A 24965-nucleotide genomic window follows, 5' to 3' on the forward strand; every position below is an offset into this window, starting at 1 on the left:
CAACCGCAGCAACTACTGGATCGTAGTCACGATCTAAGCCGGCGAGGATGTAATCAACCATCTCTGGATCAGAGACAGTCGACCAGCAGCCGCCAACTCATCCGCTAGGCTTTTCATCTTGGACATGAACAAGGTGCTTGGCATGTTTCCCTTCTTGGTAGTGGTAATGGCGATTCTCAGATTCGTGATCCGAGATTGTGACTGCGAGGCGAAGAGGGTTGTGAGCGCAGTCCATAGGTCGAAGGTGCTTTCTTTTCCTACGACCTGTGCAAGTATCTCTTTTGACAGAGAGTTCAGCAGGAAGCTGAGAACTTGCTGATCCTTGGATAGCCATGGTCCGTAGACCGGATTCGGCACGTTGGTCGTGCTCTTATCCGACTGCTGCTGCTCCACCGTCTTCGGGGGCGCTGCGTTGGTGCCGTCCAGGAGGCCGGTGACTTGCGCTCCTCACAGGGCCGGCATAACTTGAGCCTTCCAGAGGAGATAGTTCCCCCTGGCCAATTCTCGCTTGGCGGCTGTCCAAGGTTGAGGGCAACCGGAGTTGAAGAAGACATGGCGATGAACTTTGATCGAAGGCTAGATAGATTGGAAGAGGCTGGCTCTGTATGCCATGTAAGGTGTCGTGGAAGCGTTCCTACTCTCCGTAGAGAGCCGTGTGGGTTATATTGATCGATAGCAAGAAGAGCTCTTGCGTGGCATACAAGTCTCACCCGATCGCTAGGATACAGGTGGTTACAGGAGATAGAGATAGAGATGGTTACGGGAGAGAAAACTAGAGGAAAATTAGTTGGGATTACATTGTATGAGTTCCTATCTCTAACAAGAAGGTCCATGTTAAAAAAAGAATATCCTATGCTGTAGTGCGCATAGACTTTCTTTTATGTCAAACTTCGTAAACGTTCGCCATCTCCAAGCTCTCGCCATTGTCCCCGAAGCGCCCCGGTACTTCTCCGCCGACGGATTCAACCGTCAGCATCGCTGTCCCCACCAAGCTCCTCTCCATCCTCTGATCGTGACATTTTACCAGTTTTAGGGCTGCTGAAAAGCAGAAAAATGTCGGGTGCCAAAAATCTTCTCTGCACATCCAAAACCATTTTTAGGGTACCAAATATTTGTGCAACGGTTGGAGATGCGCTAACGGAATTCAGAGAAAAGAGAAAGCACACAGCTAGCTAGCTAACTGGTGATAAGTCGACGAGGAGCGGTCCAATCCATTCAATCAGCCACCCCAGCCGATGCATGCTAAAGTACAGTTAAAACGGCTTTACTTTGCTTTAGGAACACGTGAAAGATGCTCCTCCATTAGGCCCCTCCCAATGCTCCACCTTATACAGGTGCTAAGCCTTCCACGTAGGCAAAAAATCTGATGTAGCAAGTTATTTAAGAGGAGAGAGATGAGTTTGGTGACCCAGGAAGAACCAATGCTAAGCGCGTGAACCTAGGCAAAACATTTAAAGAAAGAAATCTCACCAATACATGAAAAACTTTAGTTGCTAAATCATTAAATGAAGCAAGCTTAGCAACCATAAGCTAAGCACCTATGTATTGGGAGTATAGTTGCTAAGCTATTTAATGTGCTTAGCACCTCATCTAAACACCCATGCATTGGCAGCAGCCGTAGTAACAAACATTGTATACGAATGTCGATGCGGCGACTACTTGCACGTACACTGTACACGCACTCACAGTTTGTCAGCTTCTAGGAGGAGCAACCGGCCGTCCGGCCATTGTGCCGACGCGCTCGTCTTGAAACTGGTTTTATACGACGATCTAAGCTTAAGACTAGACTAGATGGGGTCTTCTTCATATTTTTATACTCTCTATCTAATATTACCATGTGGACTCATTTCTTTATTATGTAGTGGGTGCATATCTATGCCGATAAGACTAACACGTCTCCTTGCGTCTTTCTTGCGAGGCTTCTTCATTCATCATCATGCTCATGCTATGCGCTGAGGACCAAAGCTGCTCCCCATTTTCACCTTACTCCACCTCAAATTTGTTCATCTAGCCGGCTGCGGCGGCAGCGCAAGCAGGCGTGTATAGGGTCATCGATCCATCACTTCACCTGCTACATATCGATGTAAGTTACTCGCACCAACACTCCAAATATCTCATATTTCATCCAGTAGATCAGTTTGTGTCTTGATTAGCTAGCTGCAGCAGCCCGACCACAAACAACAGCAGGGCGCAAATTGCAGATGTGCTATGAGCCTATGAGAGAGGGAGAGAGAGAGAGAGGGTTCTAGAGAGGGGGTGGAGAATAACTTTTTTTCTGCTTGTGAGTAAATTTAATATCTAATAACTGTAGCCTTCTGGGTATACTGTTTATAATAAATATATTCCATTTCTTATATAACATAGTGTGTATATACCTTTGTTAACTCAAACTTTGTAAATGTTGACCAAGTTTATACAGAAAAATATCTACATCTATGATACCAAATACATATCCCGCAAAAAAAAGGCATATCATTAGATAGATCATACGATGTATTTTTGTATTGCAAATATTTGGTGTTGTAGATATTGATAATTTTCTCTATAACATCCATCAAAGCTTATGAAGATGGACTTTAAAAAAATATCTATATCCACTAGATTATGGGAACGTAAGGAGTACCAGCTTTCAAAAAAATTTACATAATTATTGATATTTGTTTACTATAGATATTGATAATTTTTCTATAACATCCATCAAATTTACGAAGATCGACTTTATAAAAATATCTATATCCACTATATTATGGAAACATAGGGAGTACCAGTTTTTGGAAAAAAAAAATCACATAATTATGATATTTATTTACTATGGATATTGATAATTTTCTCTATAACATCCATCGAAGTTTACAAAGATCGACTTAAAAAATATCTATATCCACTATATTATGGAAACGTAGGGAGTACCAGCTGTTAAAAAAATAACATAATTATTGATATTTGTTTATTATGGATATTGATAATTTTCTCCATAACCCCGGTCAAAGTTTATGAATATTGACTTCAAAAACAAAATATATTCCCGCTATATTGTACTCCCTCTGTTCATAAATATAGGTCTTTTTTGAGATTATAATATGGACTATATACATATGTATATAGACGTATTTTAGAGTGTAGATTCACTCATTGTGCTTCATATGTAGTCCATATTGGAATCTCTAAAAAGACTTATATTTAGGAACGGATGGAGTAGATAACGTCAGGAGTACCAATTTTTGAAGAAAAACACATAATTATACACCATGTAACCGAATTTTCTTCTTCGCCGGCCTACAACATGCAGCCCAATCTGTTTGTTGTATTTATTTTTTTCACTGTATTTGTCATTTCAGAAACCATGACGATAGTGGAGTTGCAAGTGCATGGATGGCAAAAACGCGGCATCCAAGTAATGGTGCTTCTGAGCTTCGCAATGCAGCTAGTGCTTCTCGTCCTGGCGGAGTTCCGTCGGCGCATAGACTCTGGCGTGCTAAGGGCCTTTATTTGGTCAGCGTTCATCTTGGCTGATTCAATAGCAATATACACCCTAGGTCACTTGTCTGTGACGAGCAGGTCAGAAGACCACGAGCTGATGGCTTTCTGGGCACCATTCCTGCTAATACACCTTGGTGGGCAGGACAACATCACCGCATACGCCATTGAGGACAATCGGCTCTGGTTGCGGCACCTACAGGTACTCGTCGTGCAGGTCGCTGCGGCCGCCTATGTCCTCTATGAGTCCGTTGTCGTCGGCACCCATGCACGGATCTGGAATGCCGCAGCCCTCATATTTATGGTGGGCGTTATCAAGTACGGCGAGAGGGTGTGGGCGCTGAAGCGTGCCGGCACTAGCGCATCAGGACACACGTACCAGACCTTCGATAACAGGACAGATTCTTCAGAAGGACCTCCTACGGATTGGGGGGACACCGAGGGCCTGCTGCGGATAGCCCACCTCTTGTTGGATATTCCGAAGGATCTCTTGCAGGGACCATTGCCCAGAATAGTGGTACACCTAGGTCAGTACAAACATCCCATCCCCTCTGATAAACTGTTAAAGGTGGTGGAGATGCAACTCAGCCTAATGCACGATGTTGTGTACAGCAAGGCCGAGGTGATGCACACATGGTATGGGCTCTGCATACGCGTCATTTCTCCTGTGTTTATAGTCATTGCGTTCGTGCTATTCCATAGGTCAGATTTATCTGCGGGTGACCACCACCATAGCAGAGCAGACATTGTCATCACATATGTTCTCTTAGGTGGGGCTGTTACACTGGAGATGGTATCAGTGCTAAGGGCCATGTTCTCGAGATGGCCAACTGTGATCCTAGGGAAGTTGTCCTATGATGAAGTCAGGGGGAAAAGAATGAGAATGTGGGGTTTGCTTGCCCATGCAATCGCGTCTATCCGTCGGTTCGTTCTTCCGAAGAGGGATGATTCAAGATGGTGGTGGTCAAACTCTATGGGACAACACAACCTAATTGATTTGTGTGTTCACAGCAGGGCCAGCCAAGGAAGCAGGATTGCAAGCTGGATGTGGATAGAGGACTGGTGGAACAAAATGGTATACTCGAGCTCCATCACTGTCTCCACAACCATCAAGGACCTAGTGGTGAAACAAGTTCTCGAGAGTGAGCCGAGCCCCTATGAAGTCGGCTACTCTAGGGCGAAGGAGGAGGGGCTGGATCATATCACCAATTCACGGGGCAGAGCGGCCTTAATTAACTGGCCGCATTTGGGCATCAAACTGGAGCGGGTCATGGTGGATTTGGATAAGAGTATCCTCATGTGGCACATCGCCACGGACATCTACCTCCGTACGCATAGAGATCTGTGGTCTAAAGATGATGATGTCCGTCGCCTTGCCGAGGCAATCAAGGCAATGTCCGATTACATAGTTTTCCTACTTGCAGCACGCCCCCACATGCTGCCGGACTCCGTCGGCCGCACTAAGTATGTTGAAATGTGCTATTGTCTCACCGGTCTCAGATACAGCACAACCCGTGAATTGACTAGTAGATTGCTAGACTTGTCGACCAAACAGAGCCCAGACTATTTTACGTCGGTAAATATGGTAAATATAGCGGATACTCAGAAGGTGCAACACATTCGCGATAATGAAACACTGGCTGCAGCATGTGAGCTTGCTCGCGAGCTGAGTGTTGCAAAGCTTGGCCAACCCACTGATGTGCTGAAGATGCTCGCGGAAGTGTGGACAGAGATGTTATGCTATACCGGGTACAGATGCAGCGGGTATTCTCATGCCAAGCAGCTCAGCAACGGTGGCGAACTCCTCACCGTGGCTGCCCTTGTGGTGGAGTACTTCAGAAGTTACGTCCTCAAACATGTGAGCAACCATGAATCTGATCAGTTGCAGGAGCCATGAACTCCATCGCCAGTGATGTCCTTCGCGGCAGCGAGCATATGATGTATGCTCCGCTGCTGCTTTCCCTTCCCATTTGCTGCTTTCTTGTAATATGCTTCTGCTTCCCGTTTGTATGAAATTCAATACTATCACCCGGATTTGCGTTGGGATTTATTTCCTTTTCGGCATCATGCAGCAAGAATTTAACTGTATAACAAATAATTGTGTAATTGATTGCATTTTTCTCTGAGTACTATTGTCCCGAGCACACAAGCAGACAAGCAGCAAAAAAACAATTGCCCATCTGCTAATATTACAAAGAGTTCGATGGATGTAGTTTCGTGTCTTCCATATACCAGAAGAGCCATCCTTGTGATCTTAAGTGCGCAAGAGCGCTTTGAAAGAGAAAAAGGATGGTGATACGTGACGTACAGTAGTATTTAAGTGCACAATTGTGCTTGTTCATCACAGTACATCCTAGTATTCACAGAAATAGATAGTGCTGTGCCCGATTCAAGTGTCTGGTTAACTTGGTCCTGCGTCAACTGGTATTGTATGACCATGCGTGCGTGGTGCAGAGAGCAGAAGAAGCTCGAATTCCAGACATGAACTGCACCGACCACGAAGAAGAAGGGACTCCGGTTGCGGCACAGTTGCTCCAGTTCTCCTCTGATAAACACAATGCTAACCAGTTAACCAGCATTCCCATGCATAACCCTGAAATAAATCAAGACCGAATGTCAAGAGCACACTGCTGAGTATTTAAAGTCGGCACGCGAAAACGATATGGAATTCAACAGAAATGACAGTTGGCCTTTCAAGTATGCGTCAGTGAGGAGGCTTACTTGAGAGGATGCCGTCACTGCACGCATCCTACCTTCCTGAGCGCAACAGTTGGTTTGCCAGAGTTTCACTTAACAAATCACTTTGCAGAAGAATGGACGGAGCTCATGTGATTTCCCTCTGGTCACTGCGTCCTACCTTCCTGCTGATGCCTTGACCCCAGAACATCTCAGATGGGCAGAATGTGGCTGGCTGCACAAAGTACAAATTGCTTACATCTATGCCTCACAGGGTTAAATGCTCGGATGTTTATCTTGTTCCCCCAGTACCCGAAAATGTTGGGATAACCTCCTATAAGCGAAGGCTTAAGGGTCTCGATGCATTACCAACTCCGTTGTGTTCAGATCTTTTCTTGCGCTTCAAAATGCCCCAGGTTACCTCAGCTCGGGTATAGAAGTCCTGCACGTGTCTCGCAATCTATATCTCAGGGAAGCAGTTGATTCAGGAGAGAAAAACACGGCTTTGCATGCAACATTAGGATTATGCATGTTTGTTTATGATAGCGCCCCGATGTCTTATTTTGTGAGAAAATCACACTTCACCAACAGCTAGCTGCAGAACAGCAGAACATGGTGTTTGGTTATGATACAAGACTAGCGGTCATCAGGTGCGCGCCGTCTCCATGCATGCCAATGTGGCACCTGACAGGTGGGCCAGGACTGTCATATTCACGTTTAAACATACGGATCTGGATGTAATTTTTAGGGCGATGCTAGGCGTAAGCCGGCTGATAGCTCGCAGCTATAGGCCGCCTTGATAACCGTCCGATAGTGCATATCATAGCTGTTCGCTTTGTGTCCCGTGGATCAGAATTCGCCTCAACACACACCAGCACAGGCACCACCATGCAGCGCCCACGGTCGCCCTCCAAGCACGCCCAGCAGCATGGAGGCAGCAGCCGCGACGTAGCCGGAGCTGCAATACATCGGTCGCCGACACCGTCGGAGCTGCAATACATCGGTCGCCGACGCCGTCGGAGCTGCAATGCAGTGGTGCCGGAGCTGTGATGCAGCAGTCGCCGGAGCAGCGATGCAGCGACGCCGCCGGAGCTGCGATGCAGTGTTGCCGGAGCTGCGATGCAGCGGTCGTCGACGCCGCTGGAGCTGCGACCTACGATTCAGTGGTGCCGGAGCTGTGTGATGCAGTGGTCACCGGAGCTGCAATGCGGCGACGCCGCCGAAGCTTTGATGCAGCAGTCGTCGACGCTGCTGGAGCTGCGATGCAGCGACGCCGCCGGAGCTGCGATGCAGCGGTCGCCGGAGCTGCAATGCAGTGGTGCCGGAGCTGTGATGTAGCGGTCGCCGACGTCGCCGGAGCTCCGATGAAGTGGTGCCGGAGTTGTGATGCAGCGGCCCTTGATGCCGCCGACGAGATCCAGCGTCAACACCTAGGTCGCAGCACTATGTGTTTTTCTATGCAGCTCCGCCGACGGCGAGACCCTAGTCGCAGCACAAAGGGTGTTGTATTGCAGCTCCGCCGCCGGCGAGATCCGAGTCGCAGCAGCAGAGGCGTTGCACCGCCGGGGACGAGATCCACAGGGGCGTTGCAACGTGTCCCTTGTATTGAATCAACCCGCCACCGGTGAGATCCACGGTTGGAGCCGTTGGAACCTCACATGTTGGATGTTGGTGGTGTTCTTGCATCTAGGGAGGAGAGAAGCTGGGGAAGAAAGACAAAGTTGGTTGCAGCAGTAGCGAAGGCGGTGGTGGCATGGTTGAAGCAGCTGTCGGCGGCCTACAACCAAACATGGCAAGTCGCAGCTTGTAAGGCAGTGGTCGTCGGTGACGAGAGAACCACGAGAGAGAGAGAGAGAGAGATATATGGGGAAGGAAAAAGAAATCAGGGGAGATGGGAGGGGCCGTGACGCTTCTGGAGAGGGAGACGTGGGCCGCATGCCACGTGGAAAGCGATGGACGCGGCTTACGAAATCTATGGGATCAGTCGGTCTAAACAGAACATGTGCCTAATTTTTATTATTTCTAGTTTTCGTTGTACTACCATGATTGAAAATGAATAGACTGAAAATTTCCAAAAAAAAAGACAGCCCGAACTGGTACCTAAATCAAAGTGGTAGTTTTTAGTAAATTCTTAGGAGAAATTCAGTGGGTTTTTGGTGAACAAAAGAAGTGGTAGTTCCAAGGGACATCTATAATCTATAATATCTAAATAGTTGATCCCCATTACACTAATTCTCTTGACATGCAGCCCATCCACCTCATCGTCTATGCCCCACATGCCACCTCAGGAAAAAAATCCAACAAATTGTGTGGTACTCTCTCCGTCACAGTTTACAAGACACACTAAAAAAATCTCTCGGACCAAGGTGGTTAGTGATTGGCTGTACCGCGTACTGAAAAATAGCATCGATATTAACTACGATGTCCAATTAGCAGAGAAATTAATGCGCAATATGCCCCATAGCCAGTAAACGAGCAGTCCTAGCGCATGCAGTGGTGGAGGAAAAGGACTGCATTCATGGGATGCGGCCTACGCGCACTCAAAACAGCCTAATTAACCCAGTATTAATTGCCACACGCCTTAATCCTTTCTGAAAATGCCTGAAAAGTGAAGTGTGCCTTCTAAACCGGAGGAAGTATAAATTTTGGTTAGCCCGCAGCTGTCACGTGTCACGTTTTCTCTTCCATCTTCTGTAACAGACCAGGTTTATTTTCCCAAAGGATTTTCCATCGCACCACTTCCTTTCCCCAAAAGTCCCCACTGCACTGATTCCTCTCTTTTCCACCCTAGCTTCTTTTATTTCGAGGAAGACAAACAGATCGGCTTTCTCAGACTCTTCCGCCTCCCCCATCTTCTCCGTTCCCATCCCCCATCCATGTGCTTGATCTTCTTCACCACAACTGCCTATTTCTACTGGGTTCCCATTTACCGTGGTTGTATTCACCATCTAGTGAGTGCATGATATCATCCTCACTGTGTCCGCCACCGTTTAGGATCGAAGCGACCGTGGTGTCGCCCACCCCGCGATGAAGGTTGTCCTCAGCATCATCTACCCATGAGGATCCCCGCCACTGCACAAGGTAATCCCCATCGTCCGCTGCATCCTAATGGACTCCTACATCGCTTAGGAGCTTATCCAGCACTGTCTGTTGGGGCAAAATATCTTCTACACAGTTTTCTTTCCTCTCTCTGATTCTACAAATCGATTTGTCAATAGGCTACCTTTGTGTCGCCATGTCTTCCATGTATATATTCATTTTATGCTCAATACTGATGGTGAATTCATTCTTAAAAAACTGTAATGTACTTAGAAAGTTACCGGGTCTTGGAAGGTTAGCTGCTTGATCCATGGATACGATTCAGCATCTACAACGAAATCAGAAGGTAACACTTTGGTCATACCTTTTCTACTTGCCATTTTTAAACCTCGCTATTGTTATTCATTTGCTGTGGCCATAAGAATTTATTTTATTTTATTAATATACATCAGTCTACAGTTGTTGGTACAAAACACGCTCTTCAAATATGATTTTCAGTGATATTTACTGATTTATACATGTCACCAGTTGCAGCTGCTTGAGAACTGCTTGAACCTTGGTTGAGCCGCAGGGAGGCGATGGAGTAGCTGACAAACGACCATGCGACACCAACTTTGTCTACTGCATCTACATGTCTTGCATGGTTGTTTGTAGCAAGAACGAGAATTATTGCTGCAGCCCCTCTCTCTCACCATCATGCATTGCGATTGTGGCCAATTACCTCTGTTTAATTTGCTCGCCATGCTATTCTCCCGTTTAGTCGATTTGATGGGCTCCAAAGGTGATATGTTTCCAAATATACGTACCTAATAATTTTTATTTTTGTCTACTAGGCACTTTTCCTTAACTGATTAAACAATTAATGCCAGCCAATTACTTTCTTGATATTCCACATGTACACATTTCTTACTCTGCACAATTAACATTTGGGCAGGGTTTCAGTTCAACCTTTACGCTAGATCAACACATTTCATAGTTTTTGCCAACAAGAAAATTTGTATTTGCGTTTGTCTTTAAGTTTCATTGTGCATGTACATAGATCTTCAAGGCAGTAGTAAGCCATTTCTAGCTTCTGATGTTGCTGGAGTTTCTGAAATTCAGACAGTATTGCAATTTGTACTTTCAAAATTGTGTACAGTGATGAATATTCGCCTCAAGTGTTGACTGATCTATAGACTTTGGTCTATTAAATCTTCTCCTACTTCCTATTTAGTTACTTTGGTTTACTGAAAATGCATATCTGGATCACTGTCAGGAGATTACGTCAATGTTGACGTATAATTGTTGTACATATTCATGATGTTTCTTAATCGACAGTTTACTTCAACATCTTTGTTAAATTAAATATTCTGGCATTATCACTTACTGTCAGACGAAATATTATGGTGCGCACGTTAACTAGCCTATATGGTGATATCGCTGCAAACTGTCACACATGGTTTCTAAGACGATGCACAATAACCTTTGTTCTTTTCTTTTGGGATCTCAAGATATTTAATTTATAGTGTGCTGCAGAACTACAAGATAGATCTTTCTCCCAAATTTTATAAGGGCACTAATGTAATGGCAGACAACATATAATGTTAGGATATTGTTTTGAAGACAATTATCACTCAAGTATGATGTTACTTATACATTTAGCAGTTTTGGTTTGCTTCAGCTGACGAACATCCTATTTCAGTGACTAAATATCATCGTACATCAACAGCACAATGTGTTTGCTTTCCTTTTCTTACCTTAGCAATCTTCGTCCTCTATAGTCTAGGGCGCCTATCATTTATCTTAAGATGTTTGGCTCACATCCCAAAAAAGGATGCAACTTTGGGCTACAATGTCCCGCTGCAACGCGCGGGGGTATAATCTAGTTTACTTATAATAATGTGGTAGTTTTACGATATTTACTCGCATGCGTGTCATGCAGAGTCCGCACTAAATTGAGGAAAATAATAATGGGGTAATTTGTGACACAAGTTTCGTTTAATTGGGTAAATATTGAGAATTTCTGCTAAATGGGGTAAAATATGTCCCAAACTTGAAACTACAGCATAAAAATGGAATTCACTCTTTTTCTTTTTCTCTTTTTGAGATAATGCAAGCGCCTGAGCATAGTTCAGGTATGCATGCGCTAGAGATATTCTTTCCCAAGTGGGTTGCCTCTTCCTCAAGAAAAGTCCAGGGTTCCCTTGCCTCCCGCCGGCGCCGCCGTCGGTCCGCCTCGTCTTCGGTGGTCTTAGGGCCATGGCGGCGTAGTGGATCTTGGCCCTTGCCGGCGGGAGGGCTCTGTTTTCAGCTGTCTTTTTTCATTTTGGGTTTGTGTCCTACTCGGGAAGACGAGACGGCGGCGGCCCCCCTGAAGATAGAATAAAATTCTCCCCGCCTAGCCCCTGTTCCAATGGTGTGTCTAGCATTATTGTTGGGCGTGTGGAGGTGTGTCTCTGATGAATCTGTCCTTGATGGATTGCTCGGATCTGGTCGTAATTCGTTTACGTTCATGTGTTTTTAGGTTGGATCCTTCCGATCTACGTTACTCTTCATCGGCGGCGGTGGTTGTTCTATCGCATTGGTCCTATGGGGCCTTAGCACGACGACTTCCCGACTGTCTACTACAACAAGTTTTGCCCGGCTCCGACGAGGGAGGGGCAATGACGGTGGCGCGCCTTCGGCTCGCTTCAGTGCTTGTAGTCATCGCTAGGTGGTCTACGGAGCTGGATGTAATTTTTGTTATTTCTTGTGTTTGTTGTACTGCCATGATTGAAGATGAATAGATAAGAAGTTTTGTTGTAAAAAAAATGCATGCGCTAGAGGTAAGCTTAGGGCATCACCAACACGAATCATTAAATGGACAATGTCCGCAGACATCCAGCCGGATGGAAACCATTCAACCAGTCACCAAATATCCGTCCCCGGCATCCCTTTTTATCTGAATATTAAAAATAATCACAAATAAATACCACAGTGCATCAATTACTCAAAGATAAATATTTCAATGCAACAATAATTCAAATAAAAATAATACCAGTGTGCATCAATAACTAAAAGCCTTGTTAGTTCTTGATGTATTTCCATTTGCTGCTTGCTTTGCTTCTCCCCATGTAGAATGAATGAACTCTGAGTACTATATACCTACTTTAGAATGGAAGTAATATTTACCAATATATTTTGTAAAAAAAAAATCCTACACCAAGTGTTTGTTGTGTACTACCTCTGTACCAAAATATAAAACATTTTTGTAGGCTAGTTTAGGCCTACAGAAATATCTTGTATTTTTGATACAGTTTCGTGCTCGTTCAATACAGTGTCCTACAAATAAATATCTTGGGATTACAGGGTTTGGACAGCTTCGTGCCATCACGTGCCCGATCCAAGTGTGCCTTAACTTGTTTTTGTTTCGCTGACCATGCATGCGCAGTACCAGCAGAAGAAATGCAAATTCCAACATGAACTGCGGAACATTGCAGTTGTGTTCATTGTTGGTTGTAGTGCAGTTGCGCCAGTTTGCATCTGACAGAGGGATGCCCACCCGGCCAGTTGGTCAACATTGCCACACATATATAGTCCCACACGAGTCTTGATCAGTTCATACGCACACCCCCGTGCAACAAAACGTGACTGTCGATCGTGCCGAATGTCAAGTGCAGGTTGCCGTTCATACGCACACCCCCGTGCCACACATGCACGCACTCACGCACGCCCCGCCACGGACCCCATGCGGCCACCGACCCACTGACCTTGCCACCGTGGCTTATTGCCTAAGACACGGTCTACAGGAGCACCGATTCCTCGACGTTGATGTATGTGAGAAGAGCTTGCTCCGCCGTCTATGCCTTCCTCGACTTCGTGCATTCTCTGCCGGAAGTGCCCATGCTGGCCACAATTGTAGCACCGGCCGCGCCGCGCCGCTTCCCTCTGCCGCTCGTGGTCGAAGCCGTCGCCGTGCGGATGCCGCCTTGCCGCCCACTGAGCCGCCGTGAGCATGAACTCACCACCGGCCTGCGCGCGCCGCCGTGATCTCTCGTCGAACGCCTTCAGGCTAGTTCTCTCACTCTCGCTGCACCTCTCTCTCTCTCTCTCTCTCTCTCTCTCTCTCTCTCTCTGGCACAAACCGAGGAGTAAGAAGGAAGAACAGGGACGTGGTGGTTTCCGAAGCATATTCGCCTGCTCTCGAATAGCTTTTACCGGAGCTCAGACTCCACGCCACAGTCGTTACAACGGTCACCGCACGGGTCTTATACCCAGAGCCAGCGCCAGGGCACGCACCTACGCCTCCACTCTCGTGTGCCCGTTGCGCCCTCTCTGGCCACGCCCACGACGCGTGCGGCTCACGGCGAGCCTCAATAGAACGGCCACGATCACCCCGTGCAGCTCGCCAACAACCTGCCCCCCCCCCCCCCCCCCCCCCCACACACACACACACTGGATGCACATGCATATCACACCCCTGTGCCACACACGTACGCACTCACACACGCCCCGCCACGGACCCGACGCGGCCACCGACCTGCACCCGGCTCGACCAGTGCGCACACAACGCTCACTGGCCTCGCCACCGTGGCTTATTGCCTAACAACATCGTCCTGGTTCTTGGATTGGATTAGAAGAGTTCGTCTATATATGGCATATGGACGAGTACCTCCATGCATTCCTTGGGCTTTATCCCTAAGTTATCCCTAGCTAGTAGGCTAGTACATTCTTGTACCTGCCATGGAGATATAAGCCTGCTACCACCCATGACCTAATTCTTGGTTGAGTTCTCTTTTTGTGTACCATGCATATATATGTTGCCTTTAATCCTACTTAACATTGATCAGATAGCTCCCTTGTAGATGCGTGCACGTAGACGCATCAAACACCTAGGTCCTCATCTCCCTGGCCTGGCTGTATATATATGAACAACTTTCCCTCCCAAATCCCAGTACCAGGCAAGGAGATCCCATACAAAATCCATGTGATATTCTTCTTCTTCTTACAAATAAGTTCACTGGACCAACAATGACTACCGAATCGCATGACGAAACCCGGCCTCGGAGATTCGACGCTACCATGTCAAGGAGGACAATAAGAAGACCGGCTGCTGCAAGGTCGGTCGCTGCTGATTGCGACCGAGATGCTCATCAGCTGAAGCCACCGTCTGAGCACAAGACATCGCTGCAGCTAGACGGAGACGATGAAGAGACGGCGTGTTACCTCCAGGAGCCGCAGGAGGAGGATGAGGATAACTCGCGTATTTTCTCACTAAAGGAGCTGATAGATGAGACCATCAACGGCGACGACAGGGACCCCGGCGCTGCCACCGGAAGCCAAGGAGAGATCAGCGTCGCCACAGCCGCCCTCCATGGTCATGGAGTCGCAGCATCAGCTGCTGATGCAAGGAAACAGCTGCCTGGACATGTGGTGGGAAGGAGGGTGGTCCGACTGGTCCGCCGGTACGTCAGAGTCAAGGCCAAGCACGCGCCGGAGAAGAAGGGCGTGCCTTTACGCATGGATGGTTGGTGCAGAGACACGGCGACCGACCGGCCGGAAGTTTAGCAAGTATATACACCATCTGTTGGAAATATATATTTTCTTTGCCGAAGAGAATGTGCTGCTTCGTATTTTATACTAATTATTATATTCCTAAATAATCGATAATTACTATAATTGTAAGCCCAGGACTAGCTAAGTGTTGGTTGATGGTTCTATTTTTTTGATCATGGGCATAGCGGTAACGTCGACAATATTTGGGGGCACGATGTTGGTAGAATATTCGTGCTGAATTGACCCAAGTTATATGTTATACTTAGAGCATTTCCAACAGCGACGCCAAAAGACGCTCGCGCGTGATAAACTGGCACAATAGCGTGCGCGGGACGTTTTCGCGCGCTCCAGCGAAGGAGGGAAAGATTGCGCGCGCGGGAGAAAGCGGGCGGTCGCGCGCTAGATTTGGCGCACTGCTTTCGGCGCTCCTATAAATTGCAGCGCTCGCCACCCAGCCCCCATCCCTATCCGCACTGCCACGTGCACTCTCGCCGCTTCCTCTGCCGCTTCCCCACCCCGCCGCCACCACGCCACCATGTCGCCGCGCCGCCGAGGATCTTCGGGCTACCGCGGCGTCCGCGAACGCCCCTCCGGCGCCTACTATGCTGAGATCCGGTCCGGCGACGTCCGGCTCGGCCTCGGCACGTTTGAGACCGCGCACGAGGCCGCCCGCGCGTACGACGCGGCGGCGTGGTGCCTAGAGAGGCCTCGCTCGCAGATGAACTTCCGCGACGTCTACACGAGCAGGTGCAGGCCGTCGCCCCTCCTCCTCGTCTTATCACGGACCTGGACCGTGCGGAGCACCGTCGCGTCAGCGTTGCCTCCTCATCGCCGAGGAGGACGAGCGAGCATGGCGGAGTGGCGCCGGCGCCACCCGGAGAACGTCGCCAACGAGCGCGCCTTCTGGGCGGAGAGGACGGCAAGGCGTCGCGCGGAGCGGGCGGACAGGCGTCGGCGGAAGGCACTGGCCATATCGCAGTGCAATCTCGTCAACGCCGGTGGGAAGTCGTTCTTCTGGTCTGACGACGATCGTTGGGATGACATGTGGATCTCTACCTCGGACAACACCAGCGAGGGTGATGATGAGGACGACTAGGAGTAGTTCTAGTTGCACTGTAGTTTTAATTATATAGTTGCACGGTAGTTCTTTTTATCTATCTATGCTATGAACTATGTAAAATATCTTTGTATCGTTTTTTATCTATGCTATGAACTATGTATCGTTTTTTATCTATGAACAAAATATCTATGCACCGTAGTCCAAATTGTTTGCGCGCGTGCGCTAAATTTACCGCCGTCGCTGGAGCCGGCGCTCCCCGCCACGCCAAAGCAGGAGATCGGCGCGCTGCAAATTGAATTTTAGCGCGCCACTTGTTGGGCAGCTGTTGGAGATGCTGTTACAGATGATTTCCGCAGAAGTCTATATAGTCCATAAGAGCATTTACAGCCGGACTTAGTAAATCCGACCCCTCAAACATCCGCGGGCGTGCCCGGACGCGTCCGTGGACAGTGACCGGTCACGCCTCAAAAAATGCATTCCACATCCGGATACCTGAAATTAGAAACCTCAAATCCATATTATTACATGCAAAGCAGTGATCTTTGAGCGGGGTTTCGTCCGGTTTTGCTCCCGCCCGCCAGGCTCCGCCCTGACCATGACCGGGGCGGCTGGCTACGTCCCTCAGAGTGTTGGTCAGGTCACCGGCAAGGTAGGGTAGGGCATGGGACATGAGCCGGCTCACGGGACTCAAGGCACCGCCGTCTCCCATGCCCTACTCTTCCTCGTCGGAGCCCAGAAACCGTTGGGTGCCGGTGGACGTCAGATCGATGACAGATCCGTCCGGGGACGAGCCGCTGACGTCCACCACAATGCGGTTGTGGTGCCCGGACTGATGCGCCATACGGGGCGCCGGAGAATGCGACTCCGCCTCGCTAACGTCCACCGCCGCGAGGGCTGCCGCACCCGGTGCCTTGCACGGCGGGAACGCCGTGCCATGGCCTCGTCGGACGAGGCCCATGGTGCGTCCCGATGCTCAGCGCACCAACGAAGGGGTTGCACGTCCGCCTGTGCGCTCGGACGCCAGACAGACCGCATGGCCTCTGCTGAGGAAGCTACGGCTGGCCTAGCGTCGGATCCATGCACCATTTGCACGAACGAAATGGATACCGACGGATGGAGTCCGAGCGCAGCCGTGCACGGGCCTCCTCCCCGGCGCGGCGGAGCGCAAGCTGGACGACCATCTCCTCCTAGGGACCTCGTGGGATGAGTTTGGGGTCGACGGATCTGGAGGTGAAGGACTCGGATCCGCTGCCCGCCATGCCGGAGACGGCCGGAAGGAGCCCTAGACGAGTTTGGGTGGCGTAGGGGAGTGGAGGGGAGGGGAGTGAAGTGGCTAGGGTTTGTTCCGGTGAGAGAATGTGGAGGAATTTATGTGAGGTCGGGTGGGCCAGCATGGACCGGGTCCGACATGGCGGGCGTGCCTAGGTGCGCCCCATATCCTCCTCATATTTGGGCTGGATATGAAAGATGCCGGTCAGCCCGGACGTTGGAGGAACATTTGAGGGGGCCGTCTGGGTCAAAAAATTCTGACCAAACAGTGACCGGGCGGCCCACCCGGGCGGATAAGGTGGATTTGAGGCGCCCTGCTGTAGATGCTCTAACATGGGAAGTTAACTTATGCACAACTCCTTTAACCATGAGAGTATCAGAGACACTTCATATTGGACGATACACTTTGGGGTGACCTCAACTTAGCTTCCTTGATAAGATTTATTTTGTTTACTTAGGCGGTTCCTCGCTGGTGCACCGACAAAACGTCGTGTTGGGATGAGAACTTAGCTTCCTTGATAAGATTTATTTTGTTTACTTAGGCGGTTCCTCGCTGGTGCACCGACAAAACGTCGTGTTGGGATAAGATCATCGAAAGGTGGACAAGTCCAGAGTGGTTCATATCGATTTTGTCCAGGCCTCCAACCCTGGTCATGTTTGAGGAAATTCAAGTCAATTCTTCTTCATTGGTCAATACAATGGTCATGCATGTCTGCATTGCAGTGCTGATGACTTTGCGTTGACATGTTGTAGGCCCGGCTAGATGAAGAGAAGAGACTGCGGGAAGAGGCACAGAGATCGCGGGATGAAGACCGGTCCATCATCGACACACATATTGTGCAAGTGCGGTCGTTGAAAGAGCTGATGGACGAACTTTTTGCAATGAACGGCAGACCTATGCCACAGACACCGACCCCTCCTCCACATGTTACTAGCTTGAGTGAGTTATCTTCAAACTTTTTAATACCATTCATCTTATTATCTCATGGCTTACAGCAGATTCCATCGATTGGGTCGAACAATGTGCTGGTAGCCGCGCCTGGAGTTGGGCAAGCAAGCCCAATGACTACTCTTAGATGTTCCCTCTCCGAACCACTAAAGGTCGGTTTTTGGGTTTTCACCTTGGAGAGCACGTCCGAGCAGACTCCACGCAATGCCTTCAACAAAAGCACGACACGTAAACACGTACGGTCATTGCCAGGTGGAACCATCGTAGGTGAAATTAAACCTGATCTCATTTCCACTCAATTTTCAGAACAGAGAATAAGCAGTCACCTGCTCTCAGCGTCTCAGAGCTTCTTATCCGAGCACAGAGGTGTCTTCTAGAGGACATGAATTGAAATGGTAATCACAAAAGAGCATGCGTTCAGAAACCAAATATAAAAGGTCAAACGACATACTCACACAGTACGATTCATGATCAGCAGTATCAAAAAGTACATCTTCACGGCTTCCTGTTGTGGATTTAAATACAAATTAACAACTCCAATTGGATTAGAATATGATTAGGTAGGAGGCGAGACAGAAATCTTACAAATTCGGTATCACAGTTGATCCGTTAGGAGGAAAGTAAGTTTACGCACTAATGCCATACCAATCTATAGCAACGGGCGATCAAGCAATCCTCCTACTCCCGTTGTCAGTACCAGCCACGGCGCCCTGCCCCTGGACCTGCTCTACCACATCTTGCTCCGCCATGCTGCTTCCGCTTACCTGCAGTGAACGCCTTCTGAAGCACATCTGGCAGGTCATGAAACCTATTCTTCTCAGAGGATGTAATCGCTTCCGAGGGCAGCCAGCCCGGGTTCATCATCCATCATCTTCTCCAGCACATCCGAACAACGCGGGAAGAAGCGTTTGCCAAGTTCAACTGGTATAAACATTCACTTGCAATTAGTCCAGATCCAAAAATCTGGTAAAATATCTTTTTTTTTAATCGAATCCGAAAAGAATTATGCACAACTAGTTCAATCGCCACCCCCTACACACAAGCAAGACCAATCATTAGCAATTAACCCCTGATTAGCATTTTGCATGATTATAGTCTTCACTCAATAGTTCTTTAGATCCATATGGATTACCATCCTTAAAGAGCACAAAATTGCTAATTTGTTCACCATTTTTTTGCGGGGTTAATTTGTTCACCATTCACACATCGATGTTAAGCCAAGAATTACACTCTTCCAATTGATTTGCAAGATAGTGTAAATCTTTCAAGGCACTCAACAATAGGCCTATTAACAGGAGATGGGGGATAAAATCTGGGATTTCAACTTCAGTTACACCAGCTTTCTTATTGAGAATGTTACAGCAGATAAGCTAAAGAAGAGAACATTATCAGATTGATAATATAAATAATATAGAATGTCCATTGTTATATAAAGGCAAGCTGTGCCTCACCTGTTTTGGAGAGGACTCTCATCCGAGCCAAGTACACATCCTTCATTTTGAAAGGAGTTTCATTTAGATCAAAGGTTGTCCGTTGTATCTCCGTAAGTGGATTTGCACTAGAACCAAGGGTAAATTCCGAAGTACCATTCACTTGAGCAACTTCCATTGCTACTCTTGCCTCGGCTGGGAACAATATCATCGCCAAAGCAACTACATGGCATGAAAATATTTTTGTGAAACACAACTTCCCAGAGAGGAAAAAAGTAGCATGTCAGCTAGTTGCCCATGGAGAACTGCAACACCACTAAGTCCATGAAAAACAGACAATTTTGAAAAGATCAAGCAACACTGCATGATTTGTAGATGAGGATTACCTCGGTTTTCAAGGTACAACAACTTTCCATGTAGGCAGTCACCAGCCATTGCAAGAGAAACCGATGCTTCCCCAAGTTCTGGTTCCCTTCTTTCAGCTTGCTCCAATATCCCAATACATAATGTATTTTTAGGAGACAGCTTTCCTTCTTCAGTAACCCCAAAGCAATCGCTGTGCTTTTTGAGTCCATTTGAGATCTGACAGTTGGTGAGGAGAAGATAAATAAAACTTTTACATCGTCGGTCTAAAAAGGACAACTTCGACTACAAATTTTTATTGAAATATAATGTGAAATTACGCTCCAAGACAAATTTGTGCATATGACATTCAAGTATGTATGCTGTTAAATATAGTAAAAGTCAAATGTTTAATAGTTTGCACGACAACTTTTAGGGAACTGGAGGAAGCAACATCAGTTGCAATATTGAGGATGAATTGTATATGTGCATGTCGCCACCAAAAAGTTTTTGTGCCAACTTGCTTGTTACCTTTGCAAGGTTCCATTTTTATTGAGCAATACCTTTTCATAATTTTTACTACTACCTTATTACTAAATCAGTATCTATTTAGCTTGTAATAACAATTTCAAGTAAATTCAATGTGTATTACAACGCTCTTTAATAATACCTCACTTGTTCTGGTTGTACACTTTGGGAGTAATTACTTATGAGTTGAGCAAATTTATACATGTTACCTTTATGAATGTTATCCAAAAATAAGTAAAATAAAAACATGTTGGAGTAAGATAGGTACTGGAAATCAAAATTAACTAATTAATTTGAGCCTTTGTTAGAAAAAACAAATCAATCCTACCATACCAAATGTGAACTACATACAACCACAGCCATGATAAATCGACTGAAACAGGTGAACACCTAAAACCACATAGGTACTTGACTCTTAATGAGACCTAATAAAAGACTCTACAAGTTTCAGCAGCCAAGATACTTGATGGGTTACAGCTATAATCTGCTTGCTATTCTCAGTAACATATTGGATTTGGTAGTAGTGTTTGTAGTTTGTAGCGCTTTTAATATTGTAGATACAGATATCAAAATACAATGTTTTGTGCACTTTAAGAGGTTATGAATTATGATGACTGTTTCTAGAAAATAAGAAAGACTAGCAAATAGTACATGTTCCACAAATGCATTGCCTTAAAGTGACCGTACCTGATCTGCCGATGACTCTACCTCATCGCTAATGTTACGATCCAAACTTTCCAATCCTTGAAGCATCTTGATAATTTTTGTTGTTGTAGGCCTTTCGGTCCACTCAGGATTCACACAGATTAGACCTATCTGAATGCATCTTTTTATTTGTTCGCAATCCATTTCTAGGTTTGTGTACCCCTGTGCTTTCTCCAATGTGTTTCTCCATTTTTTAAGTTCCTACAAAGTCAGAACAAGAATCTTCAGTCACTGTACAAAGATAAAACATAACATGGCCTCCTAAAACGGATTCCATCATGAAAGTTGAAACAGAATTCTCATACAAGCTCAATAAAGTCCTCGGAAGATGTTCCAGAAACACCTGGGTAGTGCCTGTGTCCCGTTATTATCTCCATTATTATCACACCCAAACTGAATATGTCTGACTTAGGTGTGATTATGCCTTCATCGATGCGTTCCGGAGCCATGCAGCCTCTGCATCACAACATGAGTGAACTTTGTAGTGCTAAAGAGACTAGAAGTCTAGAAAAACATTTTTTGCTGATGATTTAAAAGATATAAAGAGGCACTAAACTTACAATGTACCAACACGATTTGGAGAGGAAATAGTTTGATGCTGATCAAACTGTCTTGACAGCCCAAAATCTGTAATTTTGGGTGCCAAATTTTCATCAAGCAATATGTTCGCGGGCTTTAGGTCCAAGTGAAGAATAGACTTATCAATTTGGTCGTGAAGATAGTGTAAGCCATTGCAAATCCCCTCGATTATTTTGTAGCGCGTGTGCCAATCAAATTCAGAGGATCCACCTGCATTTGTTACCAAAAGGAGAGCATTTGACATACGTTATCTGAAAACCTTTTTAGTTGTTGTCGTGGACATATAGGTTGACCGTATCAAGGCAGGGACAGCAGCGGCAGTAAGAGTCTATTAGGAAAGTACAGGATTGTGGAAGAGCCCAATTGCACATATTAGGGAAGATCTAAAAATCCCAATCATATTAGGAGAGGTCTAAGAGTACCTGAGCATCCATTATATAAGGATGGCATGTTTATACTTTCGAGTCTAGCAAGAAACTAGTCTCCCAGTTATTCTCTAATCTAGCCTATGTCTATCTAATCCTCTACAGCCACGACGTCTGACTATCTTCAGCATTGTAATTATCCCTTCAAACTTCTTCATGGCAGCTGCTGAGCTCTAGATAACATACGAAAGGACTAAATTTCTATTGTATGCTCTGCTTTATTATGCATAGATTAGATATCAGCACCACGTGTTAATACGTCATAACATTCGTAGCGTATCAGCACCACACAAACTATAATATTAGAGGAAGACGAAAACTTCAAAACAATAAATGCCCCATATTGAATTGCCATACCTGAAAGATGCACATCAAGGCTTCCTTTAGGGACATACTCGAAGCAAAGCAAAATTTCTGAGATCTCAGCAAAAACTTTTTGCCCTTCGAACTCTGTATATAACCACACTGTTTCATGGCAGTAACCCCGAAATCGCACAATATTTGGGTGTTGAAGCCTCATAAGATGATCAACCTCATTCTGAAATAAACTCTGAGAACCAGCCATTGATGGCTCAAGTCTCTTCACAGCAATTATTTCCCCACTTTGTAGCACACCCTGTTTTCACATCTGTTGTTAATATGTATAGGTTACATACGTATCTGAAAGTAGACTAAATGGACATGATTTAATTTACCTTATATACCACGCCGGAACCACCTTTACCGAGTACTCGCTCATCAGAAAAGTTGTTTGTGATCTCTTTCAAAAAATTCAGTGATACAGCACTTGGTTTTGAACTTTGATCTTGTAGTATGCACTCAAGGTTGTCATGTTTGCTAGACTCGCCGTACATTTTTTATTTTCCAAATACACAAACACTTGCAAGAATTTATTCTCCTTCCGCAGAGGGGTTGCACATATGGTGCCCCTCAATCTGGAGCCAAAACAATATAACTGTAGAAGATAAGCCAAAACAAAACAAGTTAGGTGCATGCCATTCACTATTTTTTTCATGAATACGCAAAGATTGCGTATCTTTCCATTGATAGAAGAAAAGAGAATGGGTACAAGTAAGGGCACAAAACATGCATGAACGAACGCGGGGTGGCGTGTACATGGTGTCCAAAGCAAAGAAACAAGGGGTGCTCGACCCGAACAAGCAAACAACACAGCCACACCCCCTAGCTTGAGGAGCAGTCCAAACCTACATGACGTCCTATATCCACAAATCTACATGGCGGGAGCGATTCCGACGAGCGGAAACCTCGCCGGGAGCATGGTGGGAGGGGGGAGGGATGAATCCTGGGAGCCGACGCCGGCCACTCCTCCGGTTTTGGGGGGTTGGGAGAATCAATAGCCACCCACACCGTTTCCTCGCTCTGTTCTGCCCGCCGCCTACTCTGCTCTCGCCACCCCAGTCTACACTACAGTACCACCCAGCAAGTCTGCCGCCACCGACCGAAGCCCCGATGCGGTCTCCCACGGAGGTCCTCCCCGCCGTCGTCGCGCGCTTCGCCCCGACCTCTCCGCAGCTACGCGGTCGAGTACTACGCCCTCGCCGTCTCGGGGGCCTCCGGTCGCGCGCTCCCGGAGACCGCGCCCGCGCCCCACGCCGTGGACGCGCTGCCATCCACTCCAAGGATAATTTCAGATCTACTATCATCTATAAGTAGCTCGCATGGCATGAGGACTCGCACGGCTGCACGATGAAGACCGGAAGAAAACCAAGAAAAAGGAGAAGATTACATGAGGGCCGGAAGAAACCTGGCGACCGGCGTCGCGGAGCGCTTGCCGTCGCCGTCGCCGTTGCCAAGCCACCACCCACACACACACGGAGTCGCCTCTTGGTCCAACTTGCGCGGCGGTGGTCGGATATTGGGACGGCAGGGGAAATGCAGGACGCGGCTTCTCTCTCTTTGACTTCGGTGGTACGCAGGAAAACCAGAGGAAAACCACACGGGGAAGGTCGTTCCGATAATTAAAATCGCTGCATTTTATCCCGTTCGGTGCAAAAGGAACGGTGTGCTCACTAATTGAGGCTGCCATCACACAAACTCGATCGTACCACCTTCGAGCCGCCGCCACCATATCCAATGTTGGTGTACTATTGTATAAATACGATCAAACATAAAACAGTTTGACTTTCCAACAAAGTTGGAAGTACACTCTTTAAAGAACGGAGGGAGTACCTTCGACCCCCGCAACCAATGGCCGGGATCAACCGTGGGCACTCGATATTTCCTACGTTCTCTTTCCAACAAATCCAAGGCACTCGATATTTCCTACATTCTATCACAAGTCATGCTAAAATTCACGAAAAAAGTCCAGCATGACCTTTGCTAAAATAGGACATACCGAGCGCCTGAATTTTGCCGGAACGGAAATGAATCAACACTCCGGCAAAATATATGTCACTCGGATTTTTCATGCGATACAAACATGTCCATACACATACAAAGATGTTTAAAGTTGAAAAGCTAGACGAATCAATTATCATTTCAAGAAAAAAACCTGCTTCACATTGTCAGGGCTACTCATCTACTACTACTACTGCATCTTTAAAACCATATATGAAAACTTCATTTTCGTATTTAAGCAACCACATAGACCATGTTTACTCACTATAGACGATGATTGTCGACCGGGCACGGGTGTCGTCGGTGATCTTCTGGACATCATGATCCGTCTCTATAAACCTTTTATGTCCAATACATACAAATTGCTTTTGCCTCAGTCTTTCATAAAAAAAATATTTTTCAATGAATATTTTATTGTGCCAAGAAACTTTAGAACATTTCTAATCAACATTATGTCATCCACATTATGACAGGTGGGCCAGACCTATCATATTCACGTTTAAACAGCCCAAATTGGTACCTAACTCAAAGTGGTAGTTTTTAGTAAATTTTTAGGAGAAATTCAGTAGGTTTTTGGCGAACAAAAAAATGGTAGTTCTGAGGGACACTTACCT

At 46.8% G+C, this 24965-nt stretch overlaps 2 protein-coding genes and 1 pseudogene across 2 annotated transcripts in view; 1 reads left to right on the forward strand and 2 right to left on the reverse strand.

Moving 5' to 3' along the window:
• Window positions 1-3343: 3343 nt before the first annotated feature.
• LOC123056202 (uncharacterized) lies at window positions 3344-5374 on the forward strand. The gene has a single exon (XM_044479894.1). The coding sequence runs from the start codon at window positions 3344-3346 to the stop codon at window positions 5372-5374; it is 2031 nt and encodes a 676-aa protein (XP_044335829.1).
• A 1329-nt stretch (window positions 5375-6703) lies between these two features.
• Window positions 6704-24965, reverse strand: part of LOC123055408 (uncharacterized) — a 29888-nt gene continuing 11626 nt past the window's right edge. Inside the window, exon 10 of the mRNA XM_044479424.1 lies at window positions 6704-6748. Coding sequence (XP_044335359.1) covers window positions 6728-6748 — 21 coding nt within the window. The 3' untranslated portion in view covers window positions 6704-6727. The remainder of the gene's footprint in view (window positions 6749-24965) is intronic.
• Window positions 18462-23947, reverse strand: LOC123055409 (cysteine-rich receptor-like protein kinase 26; annotated as a pseudogene).

The sequence above is a fragment of the Triticum aestivum genome, chromosome 2D (assembly GCF_018294505.1).
Source record: "Triticum aestivum cultivar Chinese Spring chromosome 2D, IWGSC CS RefSeq v2.1, whole genome shotgun sequence".
In the NCBI taxonomy this organism is placed as follows: domain Eukaryota; kingdom Viridiplantae; phylum Streptophyta; class Magnoliopsida; order Poales; family Poaceae; genus Triticum; species Triticum aestivum.